Source organism: Sorghum bicolor, chromosome 4 (genome assembly GCF_000003195.3).
Source record: "Sorghum bicolor cultivar BTx623 chromosome 4, Sorghum_bicolor_NCBIv3, whole genome shotgun sequence".
Classification (NCBI taxonomy): domain Eukaryota; kingdom Viridiplantae; phylum Streptophyta; class Magnoliopsida; order Poales; family Poaceae; genus Sorghum; species Sorghum bicolor.
Window position 1 is genome coordinate 549,322 of NC_012873.2, and position 25,574 is coordinate 574,895.

Sequence of the window (25,574 nt, forward strand, 5' to 3'; positions counted from 1 at the left end):
AACAACATTTGAGGTGGAAGGGGAGGGGACAATCCATTTTGTCTTAAAAAAACTCCATCCCTTAAAGCACCTAAAAGTTAGAAAGAAGTTGATGATAGAAATAAAAATTGCTAGAAAAGTTGTATATCGTTTTAAAGTAGTCGTTTTCTTTCAAATTACACTACACTAAACGAATGTGTTGACAAGTATATGTGGAAGAAGCTCCAACCTTGAACATGCTGCAAAAGAGGGCTCAGGTTGCCACTCCAAGACACGTGTATGCTTGTGAACTATCATTTGTAGCTTGCTTATATAGGATTTGAATAAGTCCGTGCTTGCATCACCATTGTGTGACTAACTCAAATTATGATATCCGAAAGCTGTCTAACTTCATATAGTGCTCCTATTAGTTGTATGAGCCCCCGGTATCCTCCTCAGCCCATAGGCCGCTAGTGCGAGAAGAGTGAGGAGGAGGCCCTCCAAATGAGGAGGAAGAAGGGGTGATCGTGGAAAAGAGATAGAGGTAGAGATAGAGAGGAGGCCGACCGGTTGGACAGACAAAGAGACAAGACATTTTCTTTTATTTTTATGGTTTCCACTTATAAATCCTGAGTTAATCAAACATATTGAGACCACATAAATAAGTGAAATCAAATCATTTGCGTAGGATCAGAATTAGACTTGTATATTACAGGTGCCCTAAAGAGAGATGATGAAGGAACGTAAGGATCCGGAGGAGCAAGAGGAAAGGAAAAAATAACGATGAAATGAGGAGGAAGAGCTAGCCCCCATCGGATCATTGTATTTGTATCTGCCATTATGTGTTTTTATTTCCTCTTTTCACTCAATTTCATACTTTAGTATATATCCTTTATTTAAATCTTTAATAACAAAAAGGAGCAAATATATACAGCCAGCATTGAAGCGGCATGATCTGTATAATAATCTACAGCTAACGCGCATACCATTTCATATACTGAATATAGTTAAACATTAATTGATGTCCATATCCGAAGTGAACATATAAATGTGTCTACTGCTAGCTATGTGTTAGTATTATATATTACTCCTCCTACATAGGAGTACCCTGTACGTACAGTGCCAGCTGACTTAAAAAAAAACACAGAAGAACTAACTAGCTTGCTGATGTTTGACGCACGCTCTTAGCTGGCTCCAAAGACTCAGCAAACGGAGTATGAAATAAAATGGAGCCTCCCTAGCTGCTTGCGTGCACGAAGCGCACCAACTTAACTCATGAGAACACCTACGCTTTTGTTTTTTATACGTGATGATTTTGTTCCCCATATGTGAGTGTGACATCCGTTTGTTTTTTTTTTGTGCACGTACGACAGCAAAGAAACAGGGGAGAGGAGAGGAGGAGCACACCCCAAGCGGCCGGCCAAACCCAAAGTAACCGGACATGGCAAGCTATGGGCTATATATGGCATCTGACTAATAATCATCTCTTTGATGATGGATGGAGAAGAAGAGTGTGTTTGGTAGCGCTCTAGGGATTAGCTTCCTGTGCGCAGGCAATCAAACGCCTCTGACCCGTTCTGGTCCGCTGGTGAAGTTTTGGAAATCCCGTCAAAAGGAGTGTAGAAGCCGAAAACATTTTGTTTCGTCGGACCCTCTCAATTTTGTAGGGACAACACGTGGGCGAGGTCCAATTTGTCCCAACGGCACATCAACAAGGGCAAGGCTAGCGAGCGCGGTGTACGGAGAGGAGACAGGGCATGTACTGGTGGCATGAAGCCGGAAAACAGCAACATTAGCGAGTTTGGGGGTAGGAGACGATGGCACAAGCGAGACTAGCCATGTGTGAACTAGCGCAGAGGTGTGGTCATGTGGGGAGGTTGTGTTAGAGCGCCAGTCACAAAGAGAGGCGACACATCCATGCGAAGAAGATAGAATGGTAGAGAAAGATAGGCAAGGCTATTGCGCCATGTGTGTGTAGCTCTGTCCGTCGCGCGGTGGTGATAAGGTGGAAAGTGGAAAGAATAGAGAGAAATAAATGAGAAAATTAAAGGGAGAAAAGGTATTATGGATATTTCATCATTTTCAACAACTAGGATATTTTTGTAACGAATGAAACTAGAATTTTAAAATTTATTTAATCAGAGAAGTTATAGTTGAAGCTCAAAAAGAAGGGGAAAAAAGACCTAGACGGTGAAGGCAATAATGCAGATAGCGCACACACGGGCAGGGCCTCTTTTGGTGTTAGCCTTAATCAGGTGGTACAATATAAAGAAGGAACTACTGCCAGTGCCATATCCATCATCCAACCGTCTTACTGCTCCTCCACACAGCATTATATTGCAAGAGTCAGTACAGCACTTGACGGAAAATATGAAATCCAATCCCCTTTGCTGTGTAGCGTAGTACTGTAGTTACTATATGCGCCCAGACGCACGTGATGCAATGGAAATATATAGGCCTTGTTTAGTGCGCAAAATTTTTCATTTTTAGCTACTGTAGCACTTTCGTTTCTATTTGACAATCATTGTCCAATCACGGAGTAACTAGGCTCAAAAGATTCATCTCACAAATTACAGGTAAACTATATAATTAGTTTTTATTTTTATCTATTTAATACTCCATGCATGCGACCAAAGATTCGATGTGACGGAGAATATTGAAAATTTTTGCGAACTAAACAAGGCCATAGTATGTAGCAGCCTGCATTTACATTTCCAGCCACACCACTCTGTGCATATAGAAATCATCCGCATTGTAAAAACGACAGGAAGAGGCTTAATAAAAAAACAAAGCAAAAGCATGTCTTCCATGCATGTTTGTGCCGCCTGATCACTATACTTAAGCTCAGCCGAGCCTGTAGTTGACTCGGCAATAAGATTAGAGGTCCCCTCATCATTCATCAATATAATCTCAAAGCAGTTCTACGTGAAAAGTTATTATTATTTTTTTCCATGAAAGAAATCGTGTAGAAAAGATCTGCTGCTTCATCACCAAATTAATACATCTCTTCCAGCAGGTTAGTCAAGGCTTAACTCACTCTACTGGTCGTATATTCTTATGTGTCCGTGATCATTTTTCTCCTTTGAAAACGTGGATCGCACGTATATATTTATTTCAACCAAATAAGATAGCTAGAGCATCACAGCGACTGGACCAGTAAAAAGAAAAAACAAGAGAGAATCCACGACTAATCTCTCTTTACCTGCTGGTACGTAGTACGGCAGAGGTAAACGCGCTGACCTGGCCAAGGGTGACTTGGTTTCACTCTCACCATCGTGGACGCGGTCGTGATAGCCAAATAGGCGCAGCAGATCCCTACACGGCTGGCTACACTATACATAGGGCCATCCCGTCCGCTGACTGTGGAGACCCCACGGATTATATATGCGGGCTGGCTTTGTAGGACATGGTGTGCGCGTGTCACTGTCACCTACCAAAGGCAGGGGAGGGGAGGGGAGTAGCGGACGGTGACGTGTGCATCCACGAAAAATTTGTCAACTCAAGTACTGAACTCTGTAAACTGTAATACGTACTAGTACATTAGAAGATACTATGACTCGGGACTCTTAATTGGTGCTTGGGCGGCGCTCGTACACGTATGTGCACGGCCTCTTCATAGGCTGAGCAATCTACAATACATTCGTTCGTTTGTTTATTCACGTAGAGAGAAGTAGCGAAACATTACATATACTCTCTCTTTGCATGTTTACATGTATTAATTTTGTTCTAAGAGCAACACCAGCAGTAGTCCCAAAAATATGGTCCCTACTTTTTATAGGTGCTTTCCCTATTTTTTTGGGTGCTCAAAATTTTTTGCTTCCACTCCAACAACACCCCTCAAATAAAGGCCTCCAAATCTAAATTGACAGATAATGACATGTGGGATCCAACGTCATTGGTCAAACCTTTCTTCCTCATATCCTCCACACAGAGGCCGGAACGTAAAGGAGATGAGAGCTCTCAGCGCATCAGGGGCAACGCTCACGTGGCGGAGAAGAGGCCGCGCCGAAGTTGCACATCGACGAATCTACCCAGTGGTGGAGGTCAGGGGTGGAGGGAGGGAGCACGGTAGTGGAGATTAGCGCCGAAGGGAGGTGGACGAGGCTGCGTTTGTATGGTGTGGGGAGGTAATGGTTAGTCCACACAGGATGGGGGCTAGGCTGTTGGGCCAACAGAAATGGGTCTACAAGGAAGATTTGGGTGCGCGCTCCAAATTGGAGACACTAGTAGGGGCTCTCATGGAGTGTTGCTTTTCGACTGAGCACCTATATTTAGTTATAGGGGCTCAAGTAGAAAGTCTTGCTGGAGTTGGTCTCAAACATCTTCATCTTTAACCGTCAATTAAAAAAAGGGTATAAGTTACCAAGATAAAGGTTTGTAACGAAAGCTCCGTTCGTATGGCATGGCGATGGAGCTTTTTTTTTTTTTTGACCTCAAGCGCGAGCGCCTCTCTGTAAACTCCTAAGTTTTACCAGTTTTGTAGTTCCAGCATCACTCAAATTAAACATGGCGGCCTATCATTTCAGTGTCCTCTAGCTAAAATTAAACCACAATGTCACTGTCATCTCTGGCAAAAATTAAATTTGCCTCATTATTTTTTAAAAGAATAAATATAAATCGACAGGGTAAGCTTTGCAGTCTGACCGGCCGCTGGCGTGATATATTTAATTGGCCGGCAGAGAGATGCATGAGAGACAGATCATGTATGAGGCCTCGATTAGTTACATCCGAAATCCATTTTTTTTAAGATTTACCATAACATCAAATCTTTAAAATAATAACTAATTATACAATTTATCTGTAATTTATGAGATAAATCTTTTAAGTATAGTTAGATAATAATTACCAAATACAAACGAAAATACTATAGTATTTAAAAACTTTTTATTGGAGGAAACTAACATACGTCAGTGTGCCAAGGCCAAAGCCGAGAGGTTGATGCGCAGATGGCAGTGATGGATGGAGCAGTGAGAGGATCGGAGGTGATGAATTGAATGAGTGCATGCGCGTATATAGATACGTGGATCACACGATCGAGCAAGCGAGCGACGACGGACTCCATCTGCCTGCCTGCCGTGTCCAGACGATCGACTAGCAGCAAGACCGTAGTATAATACTGTACGTAGATGCATGCTCAGCTACTCGTTCGTCTGTCTGCCTTGCTTTTTAATAATTAATCCCTTCTTGTTCTTACCTACACGTTTTTTACCAAGACCCGATGGATGGGAACTGAATGGAATTGACAGATGAGATGAACAAGAACAATTAATTAATATATGCATCATCAGCTAGCTGATCAGCATCAGCATCACCCCAATCTATATATGCAATCTAAAAATTACCAGCCTGCGAAAACGACGAACCATCCTCTGCCGGCCACTCTCGTAGATATATATTTTTTCCCATGCATCATGCATGTATGTAGAATATCTGTTCCTTGTCTGCGCCGGCGCCAGCGTCGCCGTCACGGCCGTCGCTTCACCGCTCCACCACGCGTATACAAATACAATAAGGCATTGTTTACATTCAATTTTTTTTTATTTTGATACTGTAGCACTTTTGTTTTTATTTATGAAACATTATTCAATTATGGAGCAACTAGGCTTAACAGATTCGTCTCGTGATTTACAGATAAACTATGCAATTAGTTATCTTTTTTATCTATATTTAATGTTCCATGCATATGCCGCAAGATTCGATGTGATAGTAAATATTGTAAAGTTTTAGGTTTTTAGGTGTATCTAAACAAGGCCTAATACAGGCGAAGACGGCGCCCCTGCCCACCGGCTCGCCTCCGGCACTCAGCGGCACCCATCGACAGCATGCAGGGTGTTTGGTTAGGGGCGTTAAAATTTAGCATATACGTAATTAGTGTCTAATCATGCTAATTAGACTCAAAAGATCTGTCTCGTAAATTATTCTTTAGCTGTGTTTTTAGTTTTGTAAATAGTCTATATTTAATACTTTATGTATGTGTCTATATTTAATACTTATTCAAAAGAAGGTTAATCTATGAAGAAGATGAGTGGGAGGTGTTTACTTAGGCTCGCAAAGATGAAACGTATGCTAGAATGCCAAGAGAGTGATCTCCAAGCCGGCCAACACGTATTTCTAGCCCACTCAAACAAATAGAGCCGTTGGCTCTTTCACTCGGCTGAAATCGGAGTCACCGGACGCGCCGCAGGGAACCACCGGACGATCAAGCCCAGCGTCCGGTGCCCTGAAAACGGCCACGTGTCGTCCTTTTTACTTTCACGCGTCGATCTCTTAACACTCACCTGCAGACCACCGGACGCGTCCAGTACTCACCGGACCCTTGCGCAGAGAGGTCCGCAAAGATGCTCGATCACCGGACGCTGAGCACCAGACTCGTCCTGTGCTCACCAGTCTCATACACAGAGAGGTTCGCAAGATGTTCACACATCGGACGCTGAGCACCGGACTCACTCCGGTGCGTCTGGTGCCCATCAGAAAACTGCGCAGTCTAGCGCACCAACCCTAACAAGCACCGGACGCGCACACAGTAGATCTTTTATGTCCCGTGCAGAGCGTCCGGTGCACTCTGCTCTCTTTGGTCAGACACCGACAATGCACCAGACGTGTCCGGTGCCTCTGTGCACTGCGTCCGGTGAATGTTTTTCTAGTAAGAAACACTCCCGCGACTTCCGAAAGACTTCCATCGACGTAATAGAAAATATGCCTTTTATTTTCTCAAAAGCGCCGAATTCCACCTCGCAAGCTCGGCGGAAGGAAAAGTGAAACCCACACCCATCTCTACTCTTCAAACTCCACCTCCTTTTTAAAGTTGGCCCTTTAAGTAATGGCATCATATCTAGTGCAAACTATAACTTTCGTGAAAACCTGTGTAAACCACGACAAAAAGGCTGTCTAAATTCACCCAAAAAAAGCACACATGTTGATGTTATGATTATACACAACCTTATAAAATATCTTGTCCAAATTCGAATTCATTTAAGAGATATAAAAATAACAAATTTTAAACCAAAAAGTTGTCCATAAGATCTGTTAGAAAATTGTTATTTTTATATCTCACAAACGAATTCAAGTTTGGACAAAATATTTTACAAGGTTATGTATCATCATATCATCTACATGTGTGTGATTTTTTTGGTGAATTTAGACGACTTTTTTACTGTGGTTTGCATAAGTTTTCATGAAGGTCGTGGTTTTACCACCAGATACATTCCATTAAGTAATAGTGTTGTGCCTCATGTCATTGGACCAGTGATGTTCAAGAATGTTACACACAAGCATACTGTAAGGCTTTAACTTTAGAATTATATCCGAAAACACATGTCGTGGTTCATCTTGAATCCGAGTGAGTTCAACTTCAACCAAATTTTATATTTTTCCAAAATATCATTTTATGTGAAAATACCTATTATCATGATATTGAGTTGGTCAACTCCATGACACATGGTTCGCTAAAAAAAGTTTTGTAGTTGTGAATTTTAAATTTGGGACAGAAAGAGAAAACATTTAGCTTAGTTTGTTGTTTTTATATTACACACATCACATGAAAAAATAAAAAATATTGGTGTTTTTATATTACACAAAAATGAGGAATGTTAAATTTCAACATGTTGTCTAATGTATTCTGCAACTATATATGCTTAATACATGATGCTTAATACCGAAATATCCCATCATATGAGCATTAATTTGGAATGATCTCAAGAACATTGACAAATTATACTCAACCAAGGTGCAGTAAGCATAGCTAAAGCCATAATTAAAGACATTGATCCTCTCTCAAAATCTCATGTAGAATCTAACGATGAGAGGTAGTCTTTTTCACCCGTTGCAACGCACGAGCACATTATAGATGATAAAAATTTCATGAGATAAAATAAGTTCTCTGAGAATAAACTTGTTTACATTGTTTCTAATACCTAGAAGTCTTGGAAAAAGAGAAATTTTATTTCCATGAATATTTCCTAGGTATTAAATAAACTAACATGGCATGGTAAAAATGAAAGATAGATGGTAAAGATTTCATGAGAAAATGATTTTTATGAGAATAAAACTTGTATACACTGTTTCTAATAACAAGAAGTCTTAGAATAAAATCCTCATAGTTACCGCTTCAAACACATGATGTGGTGCACACACATTTAAGTTCTCATATTCATTCTGGTTCACATACACACCAAATCCAAATCCATTACATGGGACAAAAAATTAAACATATGAGAAGCACACTCAGCCTTCTTTTACTCATCGTGCTCATTGCATCCTCCTTTTATCCTTGTCCATTGATCGAAGAAAACTCTATGGAAATTGACTTAGACTGATTTGAGCCACTTCTTGACCTACACATGCACATATGGCAGCAAAGAAAACTGTCACAGAACCGCCCACTTTATACAAGATCAAGTATAACTACCCCCGCTAAAAACGTTGGCACATGTATACCATCTCTTATATATATATATATATATATATATATAGATATAAACCTAGTAGTCCGTCAAGTCACTACGGGCCTCAAATAAGTCACATCACTACCAAGATCGTACTCAACTAAGCAAATACACATCACATACAAGGAGTTTGCAGCGTAAATAATATTACGATTGAGTTCACAAATATTTAGTATAATACTGAGTTCAAAACTGATTAGAGGAAACAACATAGCTTTGAAATGCTTACGATAACATAAGTTCGAAATATAAAGCTAGCTTAATGACATCCTCCAACAAAAACATAGATGCGAAACATCTACAGATTTTGGACAGAAGCACAGTAGGCACTCATTTTAGCCCATAAGTGGAGATCTGAACATTCAATAAAGGTGTTCATTTATTCTTTTGGAAAACTTATGAAATTGTCTAAAACTTTCTTATTATCACCCAGAGCTGATTCAAAAATTAAGGGCACTCACAATACAGACTATCATAGAGTCTAAAGTTATTTATTACCTTGAACAATGTGGACTTGGAGTCTAAATAAGACTTGGAGTCTTATTTTTTCTACCTCTTTCTTCAATAAATATGCTGCCACATCAGCAAAATACCATAAATAATATGTAATTAATTGTCTTAGACTCTATAATAGAGTCTTGCATTGTGAGTGCCCTAACAAGGTCAAACAACACGAAGAAGCATTTCTGTCCAGACTTTGACACTGACACTAACCCTTAGACATTTATAAAGCTTGAGCTTATCTACCGAATCTGCCAATCATTCAGCAGTGTTTTTCTCTCACAACAAATCAGTAAACGTTTGGCTGATAAGCTATGGCAGAAAGTACTGTTGGCTGATTTATTGTGAGAGAAAAACACTACTGAATGGTAGACAGATTCAAGCTCAAGCGAACAAGGTTGTTTTCTTGTTTCTTTAACAAGATCACACATTTTTCTGAAAAGATTAAAAATAAAACTCGAACAGGGCTAGGTATTAAAATAGTGGTCTGTAACTTGCTAGTTTGATTTAATAAAAACAACCACCATGTGAAAAGAAAACAGAATTACCAGAACTATTATACAGGCAAGGTACTTATAGTGCAATCTAAGTTTTCATTCAACAAAATACAAAATTCAGAACTAGTACTCCATTCTAATTTCTTGATTGTTTCTACTTTTATTATTTATGTAGACAATCGTATATCTAGGTGCATAGCAAAAGCTATATACCTAGAAAAACTAGAATGACCTATATTTGATTTGGTAGTCCTATTCTCTTCTTTGGCGGTCATTCTCTAAGTACTCCTTCCATTCCAAACTGTAAGTCATTCTGACTTTTCTAGATACAGACATTTTTATTATGTATCTAGATATAACGTATATCTAGATGCATAACAAAAACTACATAGCTAGAAAAGCTAAGCTACAACGACTTACAATTTAAAACAGAGGAAGTACATAATCTTTTTGTCAACACCTTACATGTTCATTCTCTAGTAATGAATTTCTAAGATTGGTATCCTTATCTTGTTCTATTGTGTTTTTATGCTGCCCTTGCACATAAAAATGCCATTCAGTGATAGAGGTAGGATCGTAATATTATGTCAACATGTTGACGACCTTTGTCTTTGTTTACCAAACATCAACACTTGGTCTGATTTTACTTTTGGAAAAGTTTCAAGAAAATCTTAGTATTGGATGTGTGCAACTTCCAAATAACCTGGTGGGCACTGATCTACAATTGATTCAATAAGATTCTTATAATAATCTTTCAAATCAGAATCGACAACCTTCTCAATGGAAAAACATCTCACACCCTGTGTGGCTTTCTAATGATTGCCATGAAGTTCAATTTTAAGCAAATAAATCGTATCTAGATCCATCCTGAAAGTAAAAAACAACCTAATGCATGATCATTGCTAGGTAGACAAAACCAAAAAATACAGATGCTCAACTCACCCTTAAGCCATTCATGATGCTTTTGTTGTTGCGCATGCGCCATTGCTAGGAGAGGCCAACCCAGGGCCTCCAGGCGAGCACGCCAGTGCGCCACCATGTGCGGATCGACCTGTGCCTCAGGTTAAGGCCACCATCAGGCCACAAGCCCCACCTCCATCATCGGGCCAGCATACCTCAAGCCATCACCCAAGCCTGGCTCAGGCCCGTGTCGCCGAGTGAGCAAGACTTCGAGCTATCACCCGCAACTGCCCTTGTAGCGACACATGCATGCTCCCATGCCATGGGAAGAGGGCGACCCATGTCGCCACATGATCAGGCCCCAAGCACCATAGTGAGGCCACCCTGGGCAAGCGTGCCTCCACCCTACTGAGATGGCTGCCTTCAGGATGCCGCAACTAGCCTCGCCTCAGGTCGCCCAACGATCGGCCCCGTGCACCGCCAGGTGAGGCCACCCTATGTGACCATGCCTTCACCCTATTGTGATGCCCGCCATCAGAGCACCACTGTCTTCACTAGTCATGGTGTTGGCCTCCATCTCCATGGCCACCTGATCTAGGGTTTAGAGAGGCTGGTTCACATGTCTGCACTAGATGGTTCGAGCAATATTGGGAGAAGGCCAAATGGTTAGGGATAAATTTTGTCCATATGACAAAAGAACTAACTCGGTCCACAGCCAACTAACAGAAATAGGATGAAATTGAACAGCAGTGCAAATTTAGGATGGACATTGAAGGTGTATATCAGATAAGAGAAATTCAAGCTTGCAAGGACCATGGAAGGAAGAACCCAAATATGGGTCATATATATAGGTGTCAAATAGGGAACTACTGTTCACACGATAGCTATAGAGCTGGCCAGGCACCCAGACCAGATTAGAATAACTATCTGTTTGTAATATCTATCAGTTTGTTGTCAGAGTAATGGCCAAACCACCGACCATACAAAAGCATGATCCACGTACATAAATATGAAGCCACATAAGTATCAATAAGGTCAGCATGCCTTGCGCTGGTCACTCTCCTTGCTCTATTTCCGCTGACTCACTTGAGCTAGGCTCATCTTTGACGTCATTATTTGGGCTGCTGCGCAAGAGCAAGAAACCACTTAGTAATATCATATTTATTAATTACAACTGCTTACAGAAAAGGTGCAGTATCATACAGGACATAAATTAAGGATTGTGTAACCCAATCAATTAGTTCATCTGTGCCAAGATATTTCAAAATCAGATAAATGGGCAATGCAAAGCATGTTTGAAGACTGTAAAATTTCCATGGAAATGGCCTCATGCAGCACAAGGGTTGTTGCAAGCATGTTCGGCAAGCTGTGCTGCAGCTGCAGCAGCCAACCAGCAAAGACAGTAGCAAGCAGCAGCAGCAGCTTAAATGTGAACCACAATTTGACAGCATGATACATTCATGTTCAGAAGGCAATCAGTAGAACCAAGAAACACTCCTGTAACATTACTTCTCCATTCAGATATCTTCCCTGATGGACCAGATACATTTATGCAGAACACCACACATTCTACAATTGTGATTTAACAAGAGCACCTAGACAAATGGATGAATCCAGAGACAACATTATGGGAAAAAAAGAAACCACTCTATGTCCAGGTAATGCAACTTTAAAAGTATGCAGGCAACCTTTTTTTTTAAAAAAAAAAGGCAGGCAACCAATTAGTCCTACACATTTTGAGTCGAGCAACCATCCAAAAGTTTGTGCTAAAACAGGGATGCTAGAAAAATGTTGATACATGGGGTCTCACCATAATCAAACATAGATGATTATGCATGCACTATTTATGATCACAAGGAATAAACAGCTTGCATAAAGAGTTATCACAACAAACCTTTCGTTGCTATTAGATGATTCATCAGAGATATCTTTAATCGCTTGATTGAGTGCATGAAGAGCTATCTTCTTAACCTGCCATTTCAGATCGACAAGACACATAATTTAAAATTTAAATGTCTAGATTAATGAGTCTAGAAAGATAAGAATGCCCAAATAGAGAGGATACAGAAGCTGGGGCCAACAAAAATCAACATAATAAACAGAATAATACTTCATTTACGATCACATAAAAAGAATTAGCAAATGTTACAGGAGCATGGACGAAGTGACAGACCTCCAATTTATCTTCATTCACCCTATGCCACTTCGGAAGCAGACGGAATTGTTCTGTTAACCTGATGCACTCTCTCACATTCTCCGGAGAAACAAAGTCAAGTGCAACCTTTATGCAAGACTGCCCAATAAAAAGGTGCCACTGATTAGCAGCTAATTCGATTAAGGAGCACGTCACTGATGACAGTGGGGACGGACAGCTGTTTATATGTCCTGTCCTGTCATACCTTCAAATTTCTAACCTGGTGGGGACATCCTGCTGGAATAAATACTGCCTCACCTAGCTTCTGTTCAAATGTCCAAGGCTCAATTCCTACAAAAGAAGCATCAAAACCAGGAAATATCACTAGGGCAAAGTTCAAGTTCAAAAAGACATAAAGTTATTAACTAACCATATTCTTCCTTAAGCTTTCTCTTGTGCTCATTTGTTAGATAAAAACACTGATCATGTATAGGATGAGTAACCTGCCAAAAAGTGAATAAGTGATAGCTCTTCAACATGAAATTGGATGCCAGATGGTACAGCATACTTAATACTTTTATGGACAAATAACAAGTACCAGTTACCTGCTTCACTGTCTCAAAGTTGCAATGCCTAAACTCGTCTGCATGTTTCATTAGATAATCATGTAGTTTGCTCACATCTTCCCGTCGGAAAATATCCCACAATGCACCACCCTCTGCTTGGTTTCCATCTACAAATGGGGTCTCATCTTCTGACTCAGGAGCCACGGTAATCAATCCAGGCACATTTTCCTCTTCTGTTCTTTTATTCCTGTTCCCTCTTGCATTAGAAGAATCACGGCCACGCTGCTTACTGCATCCCTTAGTGGTAGGTTTAGCCAATGTTCTTTCTGCTAAACCACTAGGAGATTCAATTTTATCTCCACTGTTGACACCATCACCAGCATTTTTTCTACCATTAATTGTGCCAAAAGAATCTTCTGATTTCCCCTTATCAAAAGAAACATTCATATCATTTGCATCAGCCTTGGCATCATCTTGAACTCCTTCCTGCTCCTCAGAAGCAACATGTTGTACTGGCTGTTTAATGCCCAACTCATTTCCAAACTCTTCAGGCCTTGGCTCCTTGTTAGATTCACTGAGAACTGCTGGAATACTAGCAAAATCTGCATGCCATTGAAGGTCACCACTTGCTTCCTTGGTAGATAGACTCTTCATTTCTAAACACTGCTTCTTCTTTTCCACTGCTGCAATCCTTTTTGCTTTGAGTTTTATTTCATCAGTATGTGTGAGGATATTCACCTGTTCAAGAAATATGAAATAGAAAAATAAAGACCAGTTCAAGCAATAGGAATTAGAAAGTGGGATGCCACAGATGGAACTTAACCGAAAAACAAAATAATATATATAATAGAAAAAAGAATCACCAATGAACAGAAATGAAACCAGGAACATTAAGCTGGCAGATATATAGGTTGTTTGGTTTCCAGCCGATGCCAGCCACCTAGCTACGGCGCCGCTGAGGAGTTGTGGCGGAGAGTTTGGCCGCCACAACTTTGGCGCAAATGAGCACATAAATGAACTGAGTAAAAGTGTGGCTGCCACAACAAACACATCAACCAAACAGCAGCCAACTGTTGGTAGCAGCCGCTGCATGGCGGGGCAATGATTGGCCACGTACCAAACAGCCTTATATCTTGATCAACCAAACAGCAGCCAACTGTTGGTGGCCTCTGCTGCATGGCGAGGCAAAGTTTGGCCGCGTACCAAACAGCCTCATATATCTTGAAAACCAAGACATTGTTTCTAGATTTTCCAGAACTATGGTCATCCAAAACTGCCACCCATTATAACAAGCATTAAGTCATTACAATAATTGGTACAGTTACAAAAACACCGAATTTCAGGACTTCAAGCAATTATTACCTAAACTAGTGTTATAGCTGTAAAATCAAGTGTTGTTAAGTCCTTAACAAGACAAGTCTTTATTGCTGAGAGTTGCATATCAAAGCCAAGAAGCATATGCGAAAACTGTATATTTACCGCATCAGACATATCGCAGTGAAGCTTGGTGACAGAATCACCAATTCCCAACTCTTTGGAAACACCATATGCAATATAAGTCTTTGGACCAAGGTCTGGCTTATTAACACCCTTGGGAAGCTTTACTGCCAGATTAAGAGGACCACATTTAGGATCTGTGTATTCGCGAAATGGCAACGCAGACATAAACTCTGCACCATGTCTTGGCAGCCGCTCCTCAAAAGAACTATGTGGTGGCCAATCTTTAAGCTTAAGTAACAGAGGCAAATCGTCTGGACCAACAAGCCCACGTGAATACCCCGCAAAAAACATATGAATATTTACATCAACCTACATTCAGAGTACATGGGAGTAACATTAGTTTTTAGAAATTTCATTTTGTAAAATCTTATAATTTCCGGCTAATAACAGTAGTCACAAGAATATTACAAACCTCACACCAACCCAAGCATTCAAGAGCAAGAACTGAGAGCCTCTCAACTTTGTCTCTCTTTTCTCGTAAGGCGCGCCACATAACCATCGGTTCCCAGCTTAATCCAGAAGTCAATGCAAGCGTATCACGGACAATTACAGGTTCACCCTTCAACCAATGCTCCTGGAAATGATCTAAACTTCCATTTTGGACATCAGTAGCGGTTGGGCAATATATGTAGTTATCACAGGAATTCTCTCTGCAAGCTGTTTTCCGCGATATACCATCATCTATGTCACCGGATTCAGTGAAGCAGGAACATTTTGATCCTTCCATCTTCACCTCCATTCCATTATTGACCGCTGAATTGGCCTTCTCCAGTAATTCAGCAATAAACGTCTCTTCGAACAAGCACTTAAGTTCAAGAAGAGAGCTCCCACAACCACCAAATGCATTTGGTGGGCAAGGTATGGTTCCATCGTTATTCACACTCCACTCTCTCAAGCTAGAAGTGCTCTTGTCAGCAGGAACTACACTATCTATTAACATGCCATTCTGTCCATCAGATGGCCCTTTACTTACAATTTTATCATGACTAACTCCCAATTGCAAATCTTCCTTGCCTCCACCATCAACCTTGACACCATTACCAGGAACAAGGCCTCGACGAAGCTCCCGGCAGCACCGGAGGCAGAGATCATAGTTACATTTATTGCAGGTTCTGTGGAAGTCAACAATAGATGTCCTGCAGTTGTCACTGTTACAAATATAACGAGGAATTAGACGCTTATAAAACCAATAATTTGCATACACTCTGTAAGTAAAGCCACACTTACCAGTATATCCGTTCATTTTTTCCACAAATGGTTAGAGGGACCTCTAGTTTGCCTGCATCAATCCCTACTAATATAGCAAAATTAGGAACAACAAAAAATATTAATGACTAATGAGTAGCAGCCATGCACGTAAACTAGAAATCCAAATGCTGCAGTTGCAATCATACTACCTTTAGTTGCAGCCTCAGCACTTTTCTCTTGCATCTGCTCTTGGTGGAATTCTTTCAGCCAAGGGAGCAAAAAGCGCACGATACGCATAGAGAATTGAATTTTATCTTGTTCAGATACACTATATCCTTCAGTCTGGAAAAGAAATATGAGCAAATAGGTAAACAGTAAAACACATTGGCCCAGTAGACAGCGGAAATGAAGCAAGAAGAAGGCACACATTTATTATCTGAGACTTCTTTTTGTCCTTGGAGTTGGTTCGGTTTTTCTTTTTGGTTCGGCCTTTCTTTTTGACAACTTTGGCGTTGGTTCGGGTTATGTCTCCCCGCAGACAGGCCTTACAATTGCAATTTTTTTGACAAACTGGGCAATTGTTCGCAAAATCGTCCTCTGATAAATGTGGATACCTGATTCAATCATGCCAAAACACAAACAGTGAAAATACTAAGTGGAAACCATAAAAACAAGTTGAAATAGGCACCAATATAGTAACTAAAATTAACATGCTACCAAAATTAGAGATGAGAGAAACCAAAAATCATTGCTGTCCAAAAGCAGGGAGTCAAATGCAATCTCAGGTGAAAAACACAAGTGATGTCAGAAGGGCACAAACCAGCGATTAATGCACTTCACACAGTATCTGTATTTTCTCTTTTCTTTGACACAGCCTTGGCACCGTACAACTCTTCCGTTATCATTCCTCTGGCACTGATGGCACATGTTTGAATCCTCAGCCTTACTTCTCTTCTGCAAAACTCGGCAACCAAAGCATATGAGGCATGCACATGTACGAACAGCAGAAAGTGTACCAGTGAAGCAGCTGCGCCAGAATGTAAGCCAATCTGATATATTCCGTATATGTAATTCATGTAGATGTAACTATTACTTGCCATTCCACTGAGTGCATACAGCTATACCATGGGTAAAGAACTGGAGCAAGTAAGTGTGGAAAATGCTAGAATGGGCAAACGAATGAACCATTTTAAAGGGCAAAGCAAAAGACGCATTAGGAAATCCGTCGCAAGCACTCATTACTACAGTTTAATAAGATTGCAAAAACACTCAGGTATTGCTGATAACTCAAGGCACAAGGTCAATGAAGATGACAATCTGCACCTTAGGCCCCTGCTCCTGATCCGCTGAAGCATTCTGCCTCTCCCGAAGTTGTATGTTACCACTAGACTCAAGAGAAGAGGGGTCCGCAACAGGATCCCCCCTGCGTCTTTTGGTGGTTTTTGAGACCTCCGCTGGCCCTTCATTCTCCTAATACATGGGGAAAAGAAAATTCAACACAGGAGTTGGAAATGTAGAAGGTTATCTGATTGAAGAGAAAATTAGGCAAGAAGGTAGTGACCTCCACAGAAGGCTGCAGCACCTTCTCCATGAGGTTTTCCTCGTCACTTTCCTGCACCTTCTCCGTGAGGTTTTTGTCGCCACTTTCATGCGCCTTCTCCATGAGATTTCCATTGCCAATTTCCTGCAGCCAATGGCAACAAAAAAAATAAGCAGATCACCAAGAAAATAATGTTTTTAAAAGAACTAAAATTACAGCAAGAAACACACGCAAAAGGGTTGGGTAAGCATTATTAGGAATGCTTCATAATGTCAATCTACTCGTTAAGCAAGCTGTTGAGCATTCCAACAGCACATCAAGCTAGTGTACTACTAGTTGGCAACCTGGATTACCCATAATAAATTAATAAGTCTATAATAAAGTAATAACTCTAAAAGAAAACGAGGAATGCATAGGGCACAGGAGCAAGTTAGTTTTGTATATAAGGAAAACAAACGAAGCCGGTGGAACTACAGAACCATATATACTAGTATACTAGTCTAGTAGCAGAAATCAAATTTCGAAACCCATGTCAAGCTCACGCGGCCAAAATCAGAGGGGTTGCTGGAATCCTCCGAATCGAAGGGGCTCAATGGCTGAGCTGCAATAATGGGAACTTACAGCTCCCAGTGCCTCCGCAGGCATGCTCAGCGAACTAGAGCGAAGCTGTGGCAATGTCAAGAAGAGCGAAGCAAGCAGCCGCAGCCCCCAATCAGCAGATAGCCAGATATAGTTGCTGGTAAGGGAAATTAGTAGAAGCCAAATCCGGACGAGCTAGCTCATCTCCCCGTCCACGCTGAGCGACAGCGCGATTGAAGCGAAGAGGGGAAACGGGTGCCTGAGGAGGAGGAGGGGAAGCGGAGACCTAGCTTAGCAAGTGCTGTGTCGCGTCGAATACCTCGGTGGCGTGCGCGTAGTCCTCGGCGATGGGGTCCTTCCTTGGCCTCCCGCGTCCGCGCCCGCGGCCACGGCCTCGCGTGGGCGGCGGCATCGGAACCGGCGGCGGCGGAGGCGGAGTCGGAGTCGAGGGGTTCGCGGGGAGGAAAGCGTGGGGCGGTCGGCGGAATCGAAACGGGACGGAGACGGGGTGGGGGGATGTGTTATTAACTCGGTGGGTCGGCGCGGTAGCCCCCACGCGTCATGGACACGCGCGGGTGTCGCGGGCCAGGTCTCGAGGCGGTGGGCCGCCGCCTCGGCTTCGGACGGGCCCAGCAGGCAGTGACGCGCGCACGTGTGCCGAGGAAAGGGGAGGAGGCTTCTTGCAGCGGCGCGGTTTGTTCGAGCCCACGGTTTGGTTTTTTTTCTTTTTCTTTCCCGTGGGTACCCGGTTGCGTTCCGCACTTTTTGAATCGCCGCGCGGGTGCCGTGGTGAAAACCTGAAACTGGAGCCGGTAAGAAAAAGGAAAAGTTACACTGTTTGTTGTTACTGTGGGATCGTCGCAACTCTAGCGGGGCTCATATTTGTTTAGTGGGGGCCCGATAAGGCCCGGCTTGGAGCTTCGCGTTGACAGGCCGAGCCCTAAATCGACCGGCCCACCACGCTCAATCCATGCCCGAGTCCCCAGCCTTTTGGCAACCCAAAGCCTGCCTGCCTGACTGATATCGTGCTCAAGTGTAGGTATAGGCCCACTCAAAAAAAAAAAAGTGTAGGTATAGGCGTGTAGCAGCCTACTCCTATGTGAGTAGGCCTTGTTTAGTTCCTGAAAAATTTTGCAAAATTTTTCAGATTCTCCGTCACATCGAATCTTTAGACGTATGCATGGAGTATTAAATATAGATGAAAATTAAAACTAATTGCACAGTTTAGTCGAAATTGACGAGACGAATCTTTTGAGCCTAGTTAGTCCATAATTGAACAATATTTGTCAAATACAAACGAAAATGCTACTATTCCTATTTTGCAAAAAATTTTAGAAGTAAACAAGCATATGTGTTTCTGATCCCTCTGCCATACTAGGTCCCACGTCACCAACCGACGTGTTTCATCATCAGAAAACAAAAGAGTCACCAAATGATGCCGATGCAGCTCCAAACACATGTCCACTTGCTAAGCTCACCTGTTGACAGCAAAAATGTGCTGCATTTTCTCATAATAAGAGATCAGCACGACACAAAGTAACAAGGACAGCAATTTGCATAGCCATGTGCCACCTCACAAGGACACCAGGACAGGGTTTCACCTTCCAGGGATTCAACAATCAACACCCCAATCAATGGAAGCAATTGCACCACCAAACAATCACAGGTATTCTCACCAGCTACATCACCAATCACCACCAGTCCACCACAAAGACAATATTCTCTTCTCAAGGTACAACAGCACCCAGTTAATAATAACCGCGACATATAAAAAAACAAATTTAACTCGAAAATAACCCCAAGACAATAACAGTAATGCAGTGCCACACATACACCAACAGCAAACACAATCATCATCACCTTCCTAACAATAATAACCTACAACAACATTTTTACACGTGCTTTCTTTCCTTTTCCTTTCCCTTTCACTTTCCTCCTTTATGTTACAAAGGCCACCGCCGCCAGGTGACGTCTACCATCGATGTAGCTCCTCAGCTCCTGAACCCGAAGTTGGACCACCTCCTCCCGGCCTCCTTCTTCGCCCGCTGCGAGTTGGTCACGAACAGGTTCTCCAGCGACTTCTGCTTCCGGTTTCGGGACCGCCCTGCCTCTTTCAGGAGCTCCGCCAGCCGCTTCTTCTCATCCTCCACATCTGGGTTCGCTGTGCCAAGCTTCTCTTCCCTCACCTTCAGCACGTGCTCCAGGATCTCAATTGCATCCTCCACTCTGAACACATATACACAGTCAGGAAAAATACGCAGACGTGCATTAGTAGCTTAGTAGCTATGTTGTGACACAAATGCGTCATCATATAAGAATAACTAATCTGTGATCTATGCTATTTTCAGAGGCATATATAAGACCTACAACTACATACAAGCATGGCAGAGCCTCAACTACACTGACCTGCAGCAAATTTCTCTGTTACTATAGTTTCGAAAGCATCAATAGACGGGTACAGGACTGTCTACTTCGGAAAGCATGAAGTTCGAGAGGACCGATAACAGGTACAAGCCTGTCTACTTCGGAAAACATGAATAAATGGGCACAGACCTCTCTAGTTTGGAAAGCATGAATAAATGGACACAAAACCTATCGTGAAAATACATCCGGTTTTGCTACTTCTGCAACTACACAAAAGTTGGGTACAGAACATGTGGGCAACTACAGCATGGACTACTTTAACATTGCAAGCCAGAAATGGTCATCTGGCACGTAACTTTCAACCAATCTAGATGCTAGTTTTTCCCAATCAAAATCAAAGCAAGCTTACCCAGGATAATCTAAAGAAGGAGCTTAACCCACAACACCATCCAGCACCCACAAACAAACACAAACATTCAGCAAAGAATTAGATTTGACAAATTTACCCCTTCAGATAGCAGGAAAAATCTCAGTGCCACTTCTTAGTTCTTACTGTTGTAAATGATGAGGTACATATCCATTATGGGCATACCAATAACACCTAGAGATCCTAAATGTGTGGTTGTTTATACCATCTATCTGTACTACATAAACAGAGTATGTAATTGGCTAATTACATCACAGCATAAAATTCTGAATAAAATGACTGAAGGTTGCAGAAAAACAGGTTATTGGGGCGTACCTTCCCATGGCATCATAGATTGCAGCAAGGTTGCTGTACACACCAAGAGTATCAGGATGAGAAGCGCCACACTCCTGCTCCAGAACTGCCCTTGCCTCCTCAAACAACTGTGCAGCCTCATCTATCTTGAACAGCTGCACGCAAGCTAGCCCCATCTGGTTCAATAGAACGCCGAAAAATGCTGACTTCCTCTCACCACTGGCCCTCAACTTTGCAACCGCGCTCTCAAATGAGTTCCTTGAATCTGCATACCTCCCCACCATGTAGTACAGAACACCCATTTGTGCCTCAATACCAGCAACGGTGCTCCACTGCCCCGGTGAGTCCTCAAGCAACTTGAGCGCCCTCTGAAGAAGCTTTAGGGCCTCATCGAGATCACCAAGTGCCTCATAGATGGCAGCAATCTCCATCAAGCCTCCAGCAATCTCATCAGGAGCAGCACCAGGCGCGGGCTTGGCATAGACACGCAGGGCGTTCTCGCAGTAGGATTTGGACTCGCGGAGCCTGCCTGTCCGGTGGTAAAGGTCAGCAAGGCGGACGTAGACTGACGCTACCGTCGGATGGTCGTCGCCACGGGCCGATTTGAGAACAGTCAGCGCCTTCTGGTAGGAGAAGACGGCCTCGTCGAAGCGGGCGAGGGCGAGGTAGGTGTTGCCTATGGCGACGTCAATGGTGGCAACCTCGATGTCACGGCCGTTGGCAACCATGGTCATCGAGGCAAGCACGAGGTGCTCAAGGGCACCGTCGTAGTCGCCCTTGGCGTCCAGGATGAGGGCCATCAGGCGGCGGTCCGAGGCCTCCTCGAGGGATGCTGGAGCACTGTGCTCCCGGTGGATCTCGAGGGCTTTGCGGCACAGCTTCTCTGCCTCGTCGAACTGCAGAGCTTGCACATGTGCTTCCGCAAGGTACCTGCTCATCAATGTTGAGAAGTAACAAAATTGTCATGCTTGGTCCCTTGTAAGATTTTTTGGGTGTTTGCATGAAAGAAATCAGTTTTGACGCCAAATTCTGTCGAGATCCACAACGACTAACGACCAGCGAGGAGTGGGGAAATGTCCCTTCTTTGGTTTGGCGAGGTCGGAGGTAAGTATAAAAAAAAGAAAGAGACGAGATCTAGATCGAGAAGCAGCAAAGGGGGATCACCTGCAGGTCTCGGCGACGCGGGGATCGCGCTCGCCGAGCGCGGCCATCTGGATCTCGAGCCCCTTGCCATAGCAGGCAATGGACTCATCCATGCGTCCGAGCATGGCGTGCGTGTCGCCGAGCTGCATCCATCCAGAGAAGGCAGCAAGGGACCACTCCTCGCCCCTCTGGTCAGGCTCAGCACGCTGCTGGTCGTCGCCGCCGCCGCCAGCCGCCTCGCCCACCCCCTCCCCCTCGCCGTCAGCAGCAGGCGCCTCTGGCGGCGGCGGCGTGACGACGGCGACGGCGCGCTCGAGAACAGGAATGGCGTCGGCGTGTCGACCGAGTCCACAGTGTATAGCGGCGGCGACATGGAGGCTCATGGCGAGCTCGAGCTCGGCGCCCTCGCCGCGTCGCTCGAGCGCCCTGGCGGCACGCTCGGCGAACTCGAGCGCGCGCGCGGCGCCGCCGCCCTCACCCGACACCATGGCGTCCCGTGCCTGCTTGAGGAGGAACGGGCCCAGATCCGGGTTGTCGAGCGAGTCGTCGGCGTCGGGTGCTGGAGCGGGCGAGGGAGAGGGCTTCCGTGGCTTGGCGCGCGAGGAGGCCGAGGGAGACGGGGACGGCGGCGCCCGGCGGGGGAGTGGCGATGAGAGCCGCCGTGGCGGTGGCGCCGCCGATGGGGGCGAGTTGTCGGAGGCGGCGAGGCCCGGCATGGTCCTGGGTGGGGAGGGCGAGCAGACAGCTAGCCTGGTGGTGGAGATGGAGAGGAGAGGGGGGGGGGAGGAGAGGTGGCTGGCGACGACTAGAGGTCGCACGATACCATTCGGGGAAGGGAAGCTGGGAAGGGCAGCGCAACGCAAGGGTCCCTCCCCTGCCTCTTGCTTGCTTGCAAGGGACGACTGGACTGGACAGTGGAGTCCCTCTCCTCCGTGCAGCAGCTGTTCCGCCGCGGGGGATGGTCGGGACGGGATCACGTTGGCATCAGATGTGCCGGCGCGTCTCTCTCGCCTCGGGTCTGCCGTGACGCCGACGCCCGGATTGCCTGGCGTCATAATGACTGCGCGGCGACCATAATAATAAATTAATTAGTGGAGGGGTCGTTACTACGGATGGCAATAGGTAATTACCCGTTGGACATGTGTTACCCATATCTTTACCCACGAGAAAATATTTTATCCGTTAATTTACCCATACTCGTGCACAGGTAAGAGTTTTTTCCCATACCCTTACCCATGCGGCTAACGGGTAACCCATTGGTTATCTTTACCCATGATTTTAATAATATTTGCTATGAAAAAATACGTGTTTCAATATATCAGGCTCCCAAATTTAACCAAAATATCATAAATCATTAATAAACTCTTCAAATATACAAGCTACATGAACACACAATCAAATGATCTAATGGGTAAATCCATCATTACTAGATAACAAGTCATAAAATTCACAAGTTCCATGATTCTAGTATAATTTATCGGGTTCAATTTACCCATAGGTTAACGGGTATGGGCAATGTAGTCTCATACTCTTACCCGCTTTACCTGTTGGGTAAAGCTTTTTTCCCATTATCTTACCCATGGGTAAAAAAATAGCCATACTCTTATCCTAATGAGGTAATTACCCATCGGATTTCGGGTTTTGGGTAGAAATTGCCATCTTTAGTCGTTACCATGCTTTGGTTAATGAATGAACGTAAGGTGTGGTGTGGCAAGTCTCAATACATAGGCCTTGTTTAGATCAAAAAATTTTTGGATTTTGACACTGTAGCATTTTCATTTTTATTTGACAAACATTATCCAATCATGGAGCAACTAGGCTTAAAAGATTTGTCTCGTGATTTACAAATAAACTGTGCAATTAGTTATCTTTTTTATCTACATTTAATATTTCATACATTTGCCGCAAGATTCGATGTGATGGAGAATCTTGTAAAGTTTTGGGTTTTTTGGTGTATCTAAACAAGGCCATAGTGTTAGGCCAGTCTCAATGCATGTTTCATGGGAGTGTCATGCACATTAAATAGGGTGCCACATAAGCAAAATTGCTGACTTGGCAGAGTCATTAAATGAAGAAGTTTCATGAGATGAGAGAGGAGTTTCATCTCCATGAAACTCTTGTGGCTCGGTTACCTAATTTATAGTCTTAGTAACTGTGTCATGAAACTATGCATTGAGACTGCCCTTAAGAGATGTTGAAAATTTTAGTTGTGTTTCTTTTGTTGTTACTGCTACTAATAAGATCATTAATCTTATCGCTAAAATCTAGATTGTGGTGTTTCACATACCAACACGTTCTAAAGATTGAAATGAAACCATCTATAAAATAACTCCAGCAATGAAGCATTTTACTTTATTGTTTCTAAGGCTAAGCAAAGCATTTAATTGCTACAAAATGATTGGATCACATACAAAATGGTAAAACGATCTAGCCCTCAGTGGGGATTTCATCCCGTTTCACTGCATGGGAAACAACGTCCGTGGAGTTTCACCATGGTGAAACTACTTTCTTCTCTCTTTCTCTTTGTTTCATGCAAAAAGTGCAGTTTTGATGATATGATGCTCTAATAAATGTGCATGACATCCTGGTGAAACCTCCATTGGCTTGCTCGTGAAATTTGTCACTCGCTCTAGTCATTTTATCTGGGACAAGTTAGAGTAGTATGGTCTTCTAAATTACACTTTAACTATTTATTTATTTTATATTATATTATTTATGTCTATAAATTTATAACCATTAGATAGTATAATTAATTATAAATCTAAACATATAAAGTTTATATATTATAATAGTTCAAAGTATTAGTTTAATTATTAGTGGTGTTTAGCGTTTCCGCAAATAAAATGGACGGAAGATTGTAGGATGAAACCTGCCTGCCGTGCAAAGGCCCTGTTTAGTTCGTCACTCAAAAAATTCTTATCCATCCCATCGAATCTTTAGACACATATATGGAACATTAAATGTAGATAAAAAAATAAACTAATTACACAGTTAAAGGTCCTAATATGGCTAGAGGGGGGTGAATAGCCTATTTAAAAATTCTACAAACTCACTAGAGCAAGAGGTTAGTAAATAACAAAGCGAAGCTTTTTACTCTAGCTCTAATAGGGTGTTTGCAAGCCACCTATCCAACAATTCTAGTTGATATAATCACTAGGCACACAAGAGCTATGTCACTACTTACACTAGAAAGCTACCTAAAGTTTCTATACAAGTAAGTAAGCTACTCTAGTTTGCGGGAATGTAAAGAGATGGTTTGAACTTTATACCGCCACGTAGAGGGAATGAACCAATCGATAATATGAAGTCCAATCACCGGGAGAAATCCAATCAACAAACACAATGGAGACACAAGATTTTTCTCCCGAGGTTCACGTGCTTGCCGGCACGCTACGTCCCCGTTGTGTCGACCAACACTTGGTGGTTCGGTGGCTAAGAGGTGTAGCACAAACCTCGTCCTCACTAGGACACCACAAGAACCTACCCACAAGTGAAGTAACTCAATGACACGAGCAATCCACTAGAGTTACATTTCGGCT

At 43.1% G+C, this 25,574-nt stretch overlaps 2 protein-coding genes across 11 annotated transcripts; both read right to left on the bottom strand.

The window, feature by feature from the left end:
* Window positions 7,973–18,304, bottom strand: LOC8066494 (lysine-specific demethylase JMJ25). Of its 10 annotated transcripts, XR_002452225.1 has the most exons (18): window positions 18,127–18,304; window positions 17,250–17,372; window positions 17,012–17,158; window positions 16,509–16,642; window positions 16,116–16,302; window positions 15,898–16,030; window positions 15,728–15,794; window positions 14,913–15,648; window positions 14,480–14,809; window positions 13,040–13,738; window positions 12,865–12,937; window positions 12,700–12,785; window positions 12,474–12,593; window positions 12,195–12,271; window positions 11,304–11,424; window positions 10,343–10,923; window positions 8,901–8,975; window positions 7,973–8,291 (listed from the first exon to the last, which is right to left on the bottom strand). XR_002452225.1 is itself a non-coding variant. In XM_021459093.1 (15 exons), the coding sequence occupies exons 1-15, from the start codon at window positions 18,217–18,219 to the stop codon at window positions 11,355–11,357; spliced, it is 3,060 nt and encodes a 1,019-aa protein (XP_021314768.1). In that variant the 5' UTR covers window positions 18,220–18,304; the 3' UTR covers window positions 11,116–11,354. The 10 variants fall into 10 exon arrangements, 4 of the variants coding, with proteins under 4 accessions (XP_021314768.1, XP_021314767.1, XP_021314766.1 ...); XR_002452227.1 differs by lacking the exon at window positions 8,901–8,975 and having other exon boundaries at window positions 11,304–11,421; XR_002452223.1 differs by lacking the exon at window positions 8,901–8,975.
* Window positions 19,443–23,027, bottom strand: LOC8066495 (protein KINESIN LIGHT CHAIN-RELATED 1). Its single transcript, XM_002453099.2, has 3 exons — window positions 22,057–23,027; window positions 20,914–21,822; window positions 19,443–20,033 (listed from the first exon to the last, which is right to left on the bottom strand). The coding sequence occupies exons 1-3, from the start codon at window positions 22,749–22,751 to the stop codon at window positions 19,799–19,801; spliced, it is 1,839 nt and encodes a 612-aa protein (XP_002453144.1). The 5' UTR covers window positions 22,752–23,027; the 3' UTR covers window positions 19,443–19,798.

What these genes read in the sequence shown, in the direction of transcription:
- LOC8066494 (XM_021459091.1), bottom strand. Translation starts at nt 18,219, where the DNA reads ATGCCGCCGCCCACGCGAGGCCGTGGCCGCGGGCGCGGACGCGGGAGG. An exon ending in ACTACGCGCACGCCACCGAG is followed by an intron (nt 17,373 to 18,126) that starts GTATTCGACGCG and finishes CATTGGCTGCAG; the next exon opens with GAAATTGGCAATGGAAATCT. An exon ending in ACTTTGAGACAGTGAAGCAG is followed by an intron (nt 12,938 to 13,039) that starts GTAACTGGTACT and finishes ACTTTTTGGCAG; the next exon opens with GTTACTCATCCTATACATGA.
- LOC8066495 (XM_002453099.2), bottom strand. Translation starts at nt 22,751, where the DNA reads ATGCCGGGCCTCGCCGCCTCCGACAACTCGCCCCCATCGGCGGCGCCA. An exon ending in CGCGTCGCCGAGACCTGCAG is followed by an intron (nt 21,823 to 22,056) that starts GTGATCCCCCTT and finishes ATTGATGAGCAG; the next exon opens with GTACCTTGCGGAAGCACATG. An exon ending in ATCTATGATGCCATGGGAAG is followed by an intron (nt 20,034 to 20,913) that starts GTACGCCCCAAT and finishes ATATGTGTTCAG; the next exon opens with AGTGGAGGATGCAATTGAGA.